General features: G+C 43.7%; 1 protein-coding gene across 7 annotated transcripts in view; it reads right to left on the bottom strand.

The window, feature by feature from the left end:
• LOC115168148 (signal peptide, CUB and EGF-like domain-containing protein 3) overlaps positions 1–14,439 on the bottom strand; it is a 101,525-nt gene that overhangs the window by 69,137 nt on the left and 17,949 nt on the right. For all 7 annotated transcript variants that reach the window (XM_029723130.1, XM_029723136.1, XM_029723135.1 and 4 more), the window contains exons 2-3: positions 9,153–9,275; positions 3,483–3,608 (exon numbers count right to left, since the gene is read on the bottom strand). In XM_029723130.1, the coding sequence (XP_029578990.1) occupies positions 3,483–3,608; positions 9,153–9,275 (249 nt within the window). The remainder of the gene's footprint in view (positions 1–3,482; positions 3,609–9,152; positions 9,276–14,439) is intronic.

Consider the following 14,439-nt stretch of genomic DNA (forward strand, 5'->3'; position numbering starts at 1 on the left):
GAACATGAAACCCCCACAATGCCTCTTCCTCTCATGTTTCTGTGGTAAGAATTAATCACTTAGAATTCCAGAGCGGGGATGTACAAGACAGTTTCTTCCCAAATCTTCCAAACTCTCATCAAGCCCACAAAGCCAGGCTAGGGTAACTGCTAGGAAAGAATAGGCGATGCTCAAAAGAAAGAAAACTTTTAAACACCAATTAGTTAATGCTTTACCTACTCAAAAGATTTTAGCTAAATATGTATGCTTTACTTTTGTTAAACATTGAACGTGTGCAATAAAAATAAAAATATGTTTAATTGCGTGTGTTATTGTATTGTCTCTAATGGAGGTAAAATGATGAAATGATACAATGATGATTAATCCACATGTTATTCACAACGACTGGGGGACAAGCTACAGCATATTACCAGTAAAACCATGTGTAATGTGGGCAGGTAGCTTAGCAGTTCAAGTGTTGGGCCAGTAACCAAAAGGTTGCTGGTTCGAATACCCAAGCTGATAAGGTGAAAAATCTGTCGATGTGTACTTGTGCAAGGCACTAAACCCTAATTTGCTCCAGGGGTGCTCTTCTACTATGGCTGACCCTGTAAAACAACATATTTCACTGCACCTACCTGGTGTATGTGACCATAAAACATCTATTCAAACTTGGGATTTTGTGGCTAATTGAGCTAAAACACTAATTCTGGTCATAGATTATGCATGTATGAGGGGAGGTTTAAAATATATACTTTATTAGTTGCCAAAGTACTGGAGCATGTCTTTAATGTGTTACTGCATTGTCTCTAAGGGAGGTAAAATTATTACATTATTCAATGATGATTCAACCACGTTACTCACGTCCGGTGGGGGATTAGCTACAACACATTACCAATAAAACCATGTGTAATGCAGAAATACAAGGACAAGCTTTTTCCACATACACTTTGGATAGTGTATCAATTCACCCAGTCACTACAAAGATACAGGCGTCCATCATAACTCAGTCGCCGGAGAGGAAGGAAACCGCTCAGGGATTTCACCCTGAGGCCAATGGTAACTTTAAAACAGTTACAGTTTAATGGCTGTGACAGGAGAAAAATCAGGAGGGATCAACAACCTTGTAGTTACTCCACAATAGAAACCTAAATGACAGTGTGAAAAGAAGGAAGCCTGTACAGAATAAAACTATTTCAAAATATCCATCCTTTTTGCAACAAGGCCCTAAAGTAAAACTGCAAAAAATTGGCTAAGAAATTAACTTCATGTCCTGAATACAAAGCGTTATGTTTGGGGAAAATCCAACACAACACAACACATCACTGAGAACCACTCTTCATATTTTCAAGCATTGTGGTGGCTGTATCATGTTATGGGTATGCTTGTCATCGGCAAAGACTAGGGAGTTTTTTCTTCGGATAAAGTGGCCTTGTTACAGTTTTGACTTAAAATCGGCTTGAAAATCTATGGCAAGACTTGAACATGTCTGTCTAGCAATGATCAACAACCAACTTGACAGAGCTTGAAAATTATTTTCAAGAATAATGTGCAAATATTGTACAATCCAGGAGTGCAAAGCTCTTAGAGCCTTACCCAGAAATTCTCACAGCTGTAATCACGGTCAAAGATGATTCTAACACATATCAACTCACTGGTGTGAATACTTAGGTAAATTAGATATTTCTGTATTTAATTTTCAATAAAATCACAAAGAATCCCCCCCCCCAAAAAAATCACTTTGTCATTATGGGTATTTTGTGTAGATCAGTGAGAGAAAAAAATGCATTTAATACATTTTGAATTCAGGCTGTAACAAAATAAAATGTGGAATAAGTCAAGGGGTATGAATACTTTCTGAAGACACTGTATATCTAAGGGATTGATGGAAGCATGGCCTGAAGAGGCAGCAGGCCCATGACCACAGATACTCCAGTTACACACCTGCATGCAAGGCAAGAGCTCATCCACAGCATAGCAAATGATCCACACACAAATAAATGGGCTCTGCTAAATGACTTGGAAAATAACCCTGTTTCAGACTATGCATGCTGTGTACGCTTGTGTGTGTGTGTGTGTGTGTGTGTGTGTGTGTGTGTGTGTGTGTGTGTGTGTGTGTGTGTGTGTGTGTGTGTGTGTGTGTGTGTGTGTGTGTGTGTGTGTGAGAGGGAAGAGAGAGCAAGAGAGAGAGAGAAACTGGTGTAACAAAGCGAGGCAGGCAACGGCCCCCTCAAGCCTGTACATGTTTATCAGTCTACGGAGACACTTTGCTATTTTCAGTTCTGTAAGGGCATGAGAAATAGATATGAGTCGCTGTTGACTGCCCATGGCATGTTTACTGTGTTGATAAGTAAAGTCGTAGTTGATCTACTGTTCATGTTAGCGTGTAAGAAAGAACACAGTGATTTAATTCACCACCAACACATCACTCTATCCTATCACCAATGAAGCATTTTGTAAACCGACGATAATACCTAAAGAGACAGTACAGGACTCACAGACAGAAGAGAGAGAGAGACATCTGTCAACCCATAACCTGTCATGAAATATGAGTAGTTATATCATATCACCCTTGCTATTCTCATTCATGGTCAACACACAGCAGCAAACAACATCAAAGGTCCACATGTTTGATGATGAGGTTCAAATAAAATGTTTCTGTCTGAGAAGCCAGGTTTGACTTGAGGTTTTGGAGCAGGGCGAGAGAGACTGTGGGAGAGAGGGGGAGAAGGGAGAGCGGGGAGAAGGGAGAGGAGAGAGGGTGGCTATGCTAAGCAGCAGAGCAGAATTACTTTCCCTTAATTTTGTAGCCTTTTAAGCTGAATGTGTGCTCCAAGGGGCTAATATGAATGGCACACTGGTGTAATATTAAACCATGAGAAAGTATGGTCCACTGACAGCTCACTCAGAGCCCTGAACCCAGGGTCAAGCTCTTCATCAATTCACTCTTTTGACCCAGACTTGTTGAAAAAAAGGGGGGTCTTTTTTTGCACGTGGAATACAGAAGGCGTGAGAGTTTCATCCTGCTATGTGGGACCAGGAAACGTCTGCCAGAAGTGAACTACAGTAGTAGTCTAAACATAACACATTAGCCCTGACAAATAAATGATCCCTCCCCCAAAGCCCTTCTCTGAAGTATAATAGACATCCAGTCTGGAAGATTAATTAATGCAACATCATGAATTATGTCAAGTTCAATGTTTAGGACTTGCACATGTGCAGTTGAATGGAAACCAGGCATTTCCTACTCAGGGACCTTCTGTAGGCAGTATTTTAGTTCTCTCCTTGGGCTATCCTAAACAAAGTGACTGAACGGACACAAGATCCCGTGGAGCTCAGTTGGTACAGCATGGTACAGCTTACAATGCCAGGGTTGTGGGTTTGATTCCCATGGGGGATCAGTATGTAAATGTATCCACTCATTACTGTAAGTTGCTCTGTATAAGAGCATCTGCTAAATGACTCTAAATGTCATAAAGCTGATCATCAGCTGACACACTCACCGAGGCAGTTGTGTCCGTCGTGTGCAAGGCGGAATCCGTCATAGCATGTGCACCTGTAGTTCCCCGGGATGTTGATGCAGTCATGGACACAGCCGCCGTTGTACTCACTCGCACACTCGTCTAAATCTGCAGGAAGAGACAGGGGGACGGGTTAGGACTATGGTCTTTTCATGTTTGACCTTCACCCCACCACCCAATGTGTGGACATACAGCCTGAGAGGGTGTTCTTGTTCAAATGAAACAGAGATCGATATGACAAACGTAGGTACTTGTGAGATGTTCAAGGAGTATGTTTTTTTTATTATAATAATTTTAGTCCGAAACATCGGTGCATGTATCCCTCATGAAATCTGCATAATTATTACAAATCCAAGAGCAGAAGATAAAAAGGGAAATATACAGGAACACTAAAGATGAATCAGAATAGAATAAATCAGTGAATGGGTGTGAAACAAAAGCAGACGTGCAAAGAGAGTGTGATATATGCAATGTTCTATAAATAATGGCAGACAAATTTAGAAGCAGGCAGAGAGGGTACAGTACATTACGTTTATTAGGCGTACAGTGTGTGGAGAATGTGAATGTGGACATGAACACAAGGTGATATTACAGATGAGACAATGGATGGTAGGATAGAGAGAGAGAAAGAGAGAGAGAGAGAGATAGAGAGAGAGGGGGAGACAGAGAGGGAGAGACAGAGAGGGAGAGAGAGGGGGAGAGAGGGAGAGGGAGAGGGGAGAGAGAGGGAGAGGGAGAGAGCGAGAGAAAGAAAGAAAGCAAAGGACATGAGTAATACTGAGGAGAGGCAGACTGCAGCTGAACCAACACTCCAGTCAGTGAGCAGCATAAAGATGACAGAGGAGTAGAGTGGCCTGTTGTGGAGGTGGCTGAAGAGGCTCTGATGCTGCGCTGGCAGGCAGGGAGGCAGGCAGGGAGGCAGGCAGGCAGACAGGCAGACAGGGAGGTAGGCAGACAGGCAGGGAGACAGGGAGGCAGACAGACAGGGAGGTAGGCAGACAGGCAGACAGACAGGGAGGCAGGCAGGGAGGCAGGCAGGGAGGCAGATAGGGAGGTAGGCAGATAGGGAGGCAGACAGGGAGGTAGGCAGACAGGCAGACAGGCAGGGAGACAGACAGGGAGGTAGGCAGACAGGCAGACAGGCAGGGAGACAGGGAGGCAGACAGGCAGGGAGACAAGCAGGTAGGTAGGCAGATAGGCAGGGAAATAGGGAGGCAGTCAGGCAGGGAGACAGACAGGGAGGTAGGCAGACAGGCAGGGAGACAGGGAGGCAGTCAGGGAGGCATGCAGGGATGCAGGCAGGGAGCTGAGGAAGACAGGCATGGAGCTGAGGCAGACAGGCAGGGAGTCAGGCAGAGTTGGAGATGCACCCCATCTTTTATTTTCTGACCCATTTAGGGCCAATGATCTGGGTGGTTCGGCTCGTCTTTGTAGCTGCCTGGTACAGATGCCTCAGTGCTTGATTTGACTCGACAGCAATGGGCTGAGCCTGGACCAGTGCACTCTCCCTCTAACTCCCAGAGCTGCCTGCCACCACAAGTTTCTGCTGCTCCATCCCATGATGTCACACAGGAGACACACTAATGCCAGTCTCACTCTCATCTACCCCGGGCTAAGAGAATCTCATCCCCTCAACGAGAGGAGGCTTCCTCCCTCTTGTTCACAACACTGACATTTCTCAAGATCAACATGATTCTATCCAACACCATTGTTCAGTCTGTTCAGTGTTCAGTCTGTTACAGACCTATTTGACTCATTCACACTGAATGGAGCAGCATCAAATTCCTATCAAACAGGTGGATTTACTCCATGGGCAATACCAATGAGATAAAAACAAAGTACTGTTCTAGGGGTTAAAATAAAGAGAGATCAAGAGAGAGAAAGAGAGACAATAAGAGCGAGAGAGAAAGAGAGTGAGAGAGGGGGGAGAGAGAGGGGAGCGAGAGAAAGAGAGAGAAAGAGAGAGAGAGGTTTCTGTAATGACTTGGACAGGGGACTTTGCTAACAGGCACTGACGCATGATGCTGCAGTGCAGTGGTTCCCATGCTGATGGACTAGATTGAGTGGATAGAATGGTTCTGAACCAGCCTGTCACGTTCCCTGTTCCCTGCTCTCCCAGACAACCTCCTTGGCATCCTCAGACAGAGGATGTGCCACTGCCAAGGTGTGTGCGCCAGCCTGCCAACGGGTGTCTAAGAGCAGCATGTCACCTGAGACCACACTAAGGACCAAAGTTCCCTCCACACACCATGAGTCATGACTCATCAGCAATAGAGGAACAAGTACCACGTCTATAACTAGTACATCAATATGTATTATTATCCTGTATCTCTATTATGGTTTATTTATCTCCTCCTCTCTCAGCAGGACTCTAAGGACCTCTATTGGCAGGGTAAAAACACTAGCTGTCTTTACCTGTACATGTTTCTATATTTCAATGGAATTCTAATGATGAATACAGAATGCTCAACCTTAGTGTTATTGTATGGGTAGACCTGCAGAGACATAGGCAAAACATACAGTATAATTAATCAATAAGGCCTGAAGGGCAGTGGTATATGGCCAATATACCACGGCTAAGGGCGGTTCTTATGCACGGCGCACCACAGAGTGCCTGGACACAGCCCTTAGCTGTTGTATACTGGCCATATATCACAAACCCCCGTGGTGCCTTTTTGCTATTATAAACTGGCTACCAACGTAATTAGAGCATTAAAGACATTTTAAAAATATCATACCCGTGGTATACGGCCTGATATACCATGGCTGTCAGGCAATCAGCAATCAGGGCTCGAACCAACGAGTTTAGAAAATGCAATGCAGTATATCCAAGCATCACCTGCAGGACGCTATGGGCTGTGTGTGTGGGTGCACTTGGCCTATGTGTAGTGTGAGTATATGAGAGTGTGTGTATGAGAGAAAGAGAGAAAAGGAGCGTCTGGCATGTGAGTGAGTCAGTCATTAAAATCATATTGTTTCCGCATCATTACGATCATAATGAGGCCTCTGCTGATGATAATCCATTTACCGTACGAGGGAAAACATTGCCTTTAGCCTCCTTTACCGTACGAGGGAAAACATTGCCTTTAGCCTCCTTTACCGTAGGAGGGAAAACATTGCCTTTAGCCTCCTTTACCGTAGGAGGGAAAACATTGCCTTTAGCCTCCTTTACCGTAGGAGGGAAAACATTGCCTTTAGCCTCCTTTACCGTACGAGGGAAAACATTGCCTTTAGCCTCCTTTACCGTAGGAGGGAAAACATTGCCTTTAGCCTCCTTTACCGTAGGATGGAAAACATTGCCTTTAGCCTCCTTTACCGTAGGAGGGAAAACATTGCCTTTAGCCTCCTTTACCGTAGGAGGGAAAACATTGCCTTTAGCCTCCTTTACCGTACGAGGGAAAACATTGCCTTTAGCCTCCTTTACCGTAGGAGGGAAAACATTGCCTTTAGCCTCCTTTACCGTACGAGGGAAAACATTGCCTTTAGCCTCCTTTACCGTAGGAGGGAAAACATTGCCTTTAGCCTCCTTTACCGTAGGAGGGAAAACATTGCCTTTAGCCTCCTTTACCGTAGGATGGAAAACATTGCCTTTAGCCTCCTTTACCGTAGGAGGGAAAACATTGCCTTTAGCCTCCTTTACCGTAGGAGGGAAAACATTGCCTTTAGCCTCCTTTACCGTAGGAGGGAAAACATTGCCTTTAGCCTCCTTTACCGTAGGAGGGAAAACATTGCCTTTAGCCTCCAAGACAAAGCCTCCTCATCCAGTTCCTGACGTGGGATATAGAGTAGCTGATAGACAGACACATCAGCTAGCTGGACTGGGTGCTCCAGTTAGGACTCTACCCACACACTCACACATACTACACTGACACTCCAACACACACATACACACACACACACACTCGTACACTACCTACGCTCACAAACACAAAATACACACGCACGCACACACTCACACATAGACACACTTTCACATCTTGATTGCCTAGTCACTTTTACAACTTACCTACATGCACATACTACCTCAACTACCTGAAGTACCTTGTACTCCTGCACATTGACGTGGCACTGGTATTCCTTGTATATAGCCTCTTTAATGTTATTTTATTGTGTTACTTGTTTAAAAAACAACGTGCTAATGTTTCTTACTTTTTAACTCTGCATTGTTTGGAAAGGGCTCATAAGTAAGCATTTCATGGTAAAGTCTACACCTGTTGTATTCAGCGCATGTGACAAATAAATTTGATTTGATTTGAGTAATCCTCTCGTGTGTACGGTTTCAGAATGAACTGAAAAGCAACACAGAAGAGTATATTTGTACAGCTATCCTAATATCTCCATTTCCACACTTCTTCTTCCACAATCACAAGGCAATTGTTATGATAGCAAAGGCTGTAATTCCACCTCAGCATATACAAGCGGCTGAACCCATTGGCCCATGTTTTGCCAGGGTTTAAGGTGTTTGTTTCAGTAACACCAGATCTACACCACTACAGTATCACATCTACTGCTCTGCGTGCACAACTTTTGAATGAGTTTGAAACGCACACTTGTTCAATTTGATCAGGTTTGTTGCCCTTAGCAGAAAACAGCAACCTTTGAAAATGAATTATGTATTAAAAACCTTGTGCTGTACTGCATTGCCTTCTACCTTCTATGATTATTTACCACAGCCAGTATAGGGGAGACAGGCAGCTCATGGCCATCAACTACACTTCCAGAATGGTGTTTATCGGCCTTGAGGAGTCTATGCAGACATACTGCTGATTAAGAGAGAGAGGCGCAGACTCTTTCAGGTATCAGAGCTCTACTCCCTCCCCAGATTTTCAAGTGGGCACTTTTTTTATTTTATTTATTTAAAAGCAAACTTTTATAACCTGAAGGCAAACAGCCATGAAAAACACAGTCAAATAAATTCTAGAATAATCTTAGGAGTGGGTGGGGGGTTGACATTGTGAAATATGGTTCTGCAGTAATACTAATAAAAACGGGGGGAAAGAACGATCCAGAGGCTTTGAACGCTCCCTACTACAAAACCAGGGTTGTGTCTGACAGGCTATAGACAGTCACGGGCAGCCCTGGGCTGTGGAAACATCCCTGACTTCTTGGCACACAGAAGCCTCTGATTGCTTTTTCATCCACTATCTTAACTCTCTTCTCTAACATGTGCACGAAATGTACAGCTTCATTTAATCTTTGACACAAAAGAGCAGTCGGCTGCACCTGTCTTTTTCTCTCTGTCCTTTAACGCAACATCTCGATCCTCTCTCTTCAGGCGAGTCCGGGATTTAAAGGTGGAATCTACATTAGGGAAAGAAGTGCCACTGTCCGCCCCCAGCACCTTTGTTATTGTTTTTGTGTTGTTGACGAAACAGAGGCGAGGTGCTTCAAGCAGTGTGGTAAAAAAAAAATTGCACTACATATTCTGCTGTTCTATTGGGAGATGCAATGATGTCAGAGGGGAAACCGTGTTGGTTGTTTGTATTAGCTTCTTTGTTTCTGGAATATCCCAAATGGAAGAAGCAGTTTCCCCATGAAGGACTCCAGCTTTAAAGTTTTAAAGCCAATAAGACATGTAAAGCATACAATTGTGTGTGTGTGTGTGTGTGTGTGTGTGTGTGTGTGTGTGTGCGCGCGTCTCTGACACCTTACCTTCGCAGTGCTTGCCATCCCCCTTGTAGCCCGACTTGCAGATACATTTGTATGACTTGAGTGTATTCTGGCAGATGGCATCGATGCTGCAGTTGTCAATTTGCTCTGCACACTCGTCCACATCTGACAGAGAGGGAGAGATGGAGGGAACAGTGACATCTAAGGACAATAACTACAAACAATGTTTCATATCCCCAAGTGGCTAATGTACTGTACATTAGGGGAGGAGGGTCAATCATCAATCTGACAAGGTATTCACTATAGGATGTTTACTGTGGAAACCCCTGTAAAGTACTTGGTCAGACAGACAGGCCACCATGAGAATACAAGCAGTCACACTTGATAAAGACAAAACAACTCAGCTCAATAAACCCTGCTACACTGTGGTATGTTTGACAGTTTAATAGTTCTCGGAAACCCTTGTACAAATAAACAGTTAATTCATGCGTTTTTGAAGAACCTATTGCTTCATAACAATAAACAAGCAGTTGAGTAATTACTACAACATGTAAATAAACAGTCTATCATTGATTGACCTGTGATGAACCTCTGTTTGACTGCCTGCTGGCTTGGACAATCTCTACCTCTGATACACGGGTCAAGAAATGGAGTAAAAAGTCAATGTTTTCATTGGGATGGTAGGATAGATAGCCCTCTGCCATGGTCATGGACCAGAGTGAGAGGGAAGGATGAAGTCCAAAAATGTATAATCAGGGATGTGATCAGGAAATCATATAAACTCAGGCAAAATAGGATATTAGTTTGAGATCAATTTCAATATTTTATGAATAAAGGACCATGTAAAAATCCCAATCTTTGGTAAAATATTCGCATAAAAGTGAAATGATGGGCTTGATTAAAACAGAGAACTGGGGAGTGAAGTGGGGGCAGAGTGGGTTCTATGGTCCCCTCCTCTCTAATCCCACCTGATCCTGGTTAACCAGCCCAGGTGTTTGGGATTACCCCCGCTCGCAGGGGGGAAAAGCTTAACAAGGTTTACACAGCTTCCAATATCGACCCTTATCACAAGTCCTGTCTCTGCAGGGGCCCGGAGGACTGATCCCAGGGGTCCACGGCCTGCAATCGGAGACCTGTTAGTTTAGCATCTACCTTGGGAGCCATAGGCCATCACTTCCATGGACCTGACCAGAGAGGACAATGACATTAAAAACCCATGCTGTTCTTTGGAGAGGACAGGTCTCAATAATCCTTGGAGAAGCTTTTCCTTTTTCCTGTCCAAGGGAAGTCTGTAGGGCCAACTACACACACGTTTGACCTTTTGAGGTTGAATTAGAAAATAATGTTTTCATCTGGCTCTATTTAAAATTGTATCGCAGAAGTTCACCGTTACATATTGAAATGTAAAGGCTCCCGCGTCATTGGAGACTGCATTCATGGTAGACGCTGCATATGTCGGCTCAATCGGGAATTACCTTTCAATTTATATTGCGCAATCTGTAAATCTGTCCCCATCCCAAGTCATGTTGACTACAGGAGTTTAGTAGATGACTTTTCTCAGTCTCACACAAGCATTTGCAATACCAGAAGTCCCAAAGGCTCAAAGTAGTTAATTTCTCCATATTGATTTATATGAAGTGGTAACAATGGGAATCCTCAGGGATAGAAACACAAGCTGGATCTTTTCTCCTCATTGATTATCCTCAAGGATGAATAGGACAATGTTCCTTTGATAGTCGAGCAAGCAAGATTCCACATAAAAACAGATTCATCTTTTAGTCAGGTTTAAGGATTCTAAGGCTCTTTGGTGATTAATATTCATTAAAAACTAAAACTAAAGAATCTCACATGTCCACTTTAGCCTACATTAATGCTCCTATCCGGGTCATCAACTCCAGATCACTTACAATTAACAGTCTGGAAAAGGTGCACTTGGGTTTACTGCTAAATATTGCCTTTCACAGAAACATTGTTGTAAAAAATATCTAGTTACGACTCAGACAAGATGCAATACAACACTTTACACAAGATAAACTGTGGTATTATGCTTTGAAAAATCAAGCATTTATTTTATATTCAACTATTTCTGAGTATGTTTTTGTGTATAGACACTATACTACAGTATTAGAGAGTAGCACCAAGGTGTCTCACTGTATTCAATATATCATGCTTGATTTGCATCTCTGAGCTGTTGACTATATAACATATTCCCTCAACAAATCTCACTGTTGGTAACAGACATACTAAATCAATAAAACAAAAACCCCTTCACATAGACTTAAAAAAACAGTGCAGTTTAATTATGATCTCTATGACCTGCAAATGATTGAATTGTGTTCCTGGAAAAAGAATAGGTGTTTTCTCACCTTCTCCTGTTTCTTTGACTTTATAAACCATAATAATGGTTGTATTATACTATCAAAATCAAAATCTAGAACACAACTTCACTGAGCAGTGGCACTGTTCTCAATTTTCTATTTGTTCTTGTATCGCCAATCTTACTGCCAGTGCCAGCAGAGATCAATCTCCTCAACCGTAAATGTAACAGCAGACCCAACCATCACAAGCAAGCACTTCACTCCCATCGCACAAGAGTATGTAAGGAACTAACTTTTAAGCCAAGCCTACACAAACTAATCTTTTGACTACATTGGCTGAAGCCAAGCTCAACATTTCAACAAGCACTGCCATACTTTATACAGCCTTGTATATTTCCCCAGATCTGGACAACAACATTCATTAACACTGAACCTCCCTCTCGTTAACACTAAAGAACAGAGCAAAGCTCAGTGTTCGCTGTGTAAGACCAAGGCTCTCCAACTTCAACATCTCTGCAATGCACATGATACGCTACAATTATATAGCATTATATAGGAGAGTGCTTTCAGTTTGATAAACCCCTATAACTAATTCATTTCTAACTAGCATGGACCGAGCACAACTCTGCTAGTGCTGAGTGTTCTTGAAGACGACAGCAATTTGTGTCCCCTCATTAGCCAAACAATAGAGGGGAAAGTGGGTAATTATGCCAACACTTTGTCTTTAAGAAATAATTCTGAACTTTGAGAAGAGCTTAATCAAGATCTTTTCATGAGCTGTCAGCTTAGGTCAGGGAACAAAAATATAAAATTGAGTAAGAGATGTATTTTTTTAATCTCTTGAGTTCATCTCCCGTTTACAGAAACTGACATTTTTTAGACGGCCAGTTAGTCACTCACTCAAACTTCAGGAGTAGTTCAATAAAGTGGCTCTTTGAAGAAAATAGAATGTTGGCCATGTAAAAAGAACACGTCAGATGCCGAGTTGGTGGTTTAAATAAAAAGGTACCCGTCTGGGGAATTGGGAGCCTTCCCTCCAACACATGCACAACAAAAGCTGAAAATATGCCGGATCTGTTACAAATAGAACAGGCCTTTGCCGTGAAAATAAACATGTCAGAATCAATAGGTCCTACGGTACAGTCCCGAGGACATTCCTCTGAACACTTCAGAAACAAAGTTGCTGAACGTGTTCAGTAACGCTGCCCTCCTAATTGACTCATGCAACACATGAAAAGCTTTGCTTTTTCAGGCTGTACGTGTATGTGGCTTTTTTTCTTTGGCACTGATGTATCAAAGTTGTTGGGAACAAGTTTAGGCAGCAGAGGTTGAATGCCGTGATTTGAGACAGGGATGAATAAACAAAGTCAAAACAACAAAACGAAAAAACGTTGCTGTAGTTCTGTGCATTTAGACATGAAGTTTAAAGTTTAGGAGCCCAGAATTACATACCGTATGTACGCTAGTTACCCTTTCTGCTCAACGCTTTGGTTGAACCCACGGTTGGATGTCCTAGGAAGAAGTAGGTCAGTGCACTTTGTCTGAGTAGTAGCCCTGTAATGGGGCACATCATTCAAAGTCTCTTCCCTTCATAACTGGGACGGGATAGTTGGCTGCTCTTAATACCACATTAAGTGAAATAAGAGCATGTCATGCACTAAGCCCTGGTTTATCAAACCCAAATCAAAAAGAGCTGCTGTGTCTCCAGGGTTTTGCTATCGTCAGCCTGTAAGACGCTGTGACAGCACGTGCTCTAGTCTTATCTAAAGTTCCGGACATGGGATAGCTAATTTATATCATCAAGTTGATTAGTACCTTGGTTTAACAAAGACCGGCAGACAAATGTGGTTCCATCCTCAGCATCATAGTACTCAGATATAAGTCAAAGGTTTTTTTCTGATATTGAGAGAAGAACAACCGTACAACTCTCTGAGTCCACTGCTGTGCAGCCATGTTCCAATGCACCCCCCACATGCGAGCCAGAGAGGCTACTAGGCCAGGGCTGTTGGCCATGGAGGTGAGACGTTGACAGGCCCTCCTGAAAGAAAAACAACATAGACCAGCTTAAATTTGAAGTTGGTCCTTGCTAGTCTATGCTGGTCAGTGCTGGCTGGATGATGGTCAAGCTGGTCTGACCAGCATGGTCTAGCTGTTCAAGCTGGTCTGACCAGCATGGTCTAGCTGTTCAAGCTGGTCTGACCAGCATGGTCTAGCTCAGGGGTTGCCAAACATTTTCACTCGAGGCCCGCCTTCCAGCATTGGGGAACATCCCGCGCCCCCCCTGCACACAGCAAAAGGCTGGTCACCATTGTTCAAAATACACCGAAGGCTGATCACCAGCAAAAACACCGAAAAGGCTGGCCACCAGCAAAAACACAGCAAAGGCTGGTCACCAGCAAAAACACAGCAAAGGCTGGTCACCAGCAAAAACACAGCAAAGGCCTGTCACCAGCAAAAACACAGCAAAGGCTGGTCACCAGCAAAAACACAGCGAAAGGCTGGTCACCAGCAAAAACACAGCGAAAGGCTAGTCACCAGCAAAAACACAGCGAAAGGCTGGTCACCAGCAAAAACACAGCGAAAGGCTGGTCACCAGCAAAAACACAGCGAAAGGCCTGTCACCAGAAAAAACACAGCGAAAGGCTAGTCACCAGCAAAAACACAGCGAAAAGCTAGTCACCAGCAAAAACACAGCGAAAGGCCTGTCACCAGCAAAACGAGCACTGGTGACCAGCATGACTAGCCTATGCTGGTCTATGCAGATTTTTTCAGCGGGGGGGTACTTTTTCCCTCTTATTTATGGGCAGGTCCAGGGATAAGCGGTGTATTTAGCTGGGCCGGTCGGGAATAGGGCTGAGGGGAGAGTGAGTGTGTGGGAGACTTGCTAGACCCAAGGTGTACAGTTCAAACACAGGGCAATGTTTACTTTGTGTGTTGAGACCCTTACTGTTTGCTCAAGCCCCCCAGACTGCCCCCTGCCCTGTCCCGGCCCATCCCCCTTCCTCCTCCTA

This window comes from Salmo trutta, chromosome 30 (assembly GCF_901001165.1).
Source record: "Salmo trutta chromosome 30, fSalTru1.1, whole genome shotgun sequence".
Lineage (NCBI taxonomy): Eukaryota > Metazoa > Chordata > Actinopteri > Salmoniformes > Salmonidae > Salmo > Salmo trutta.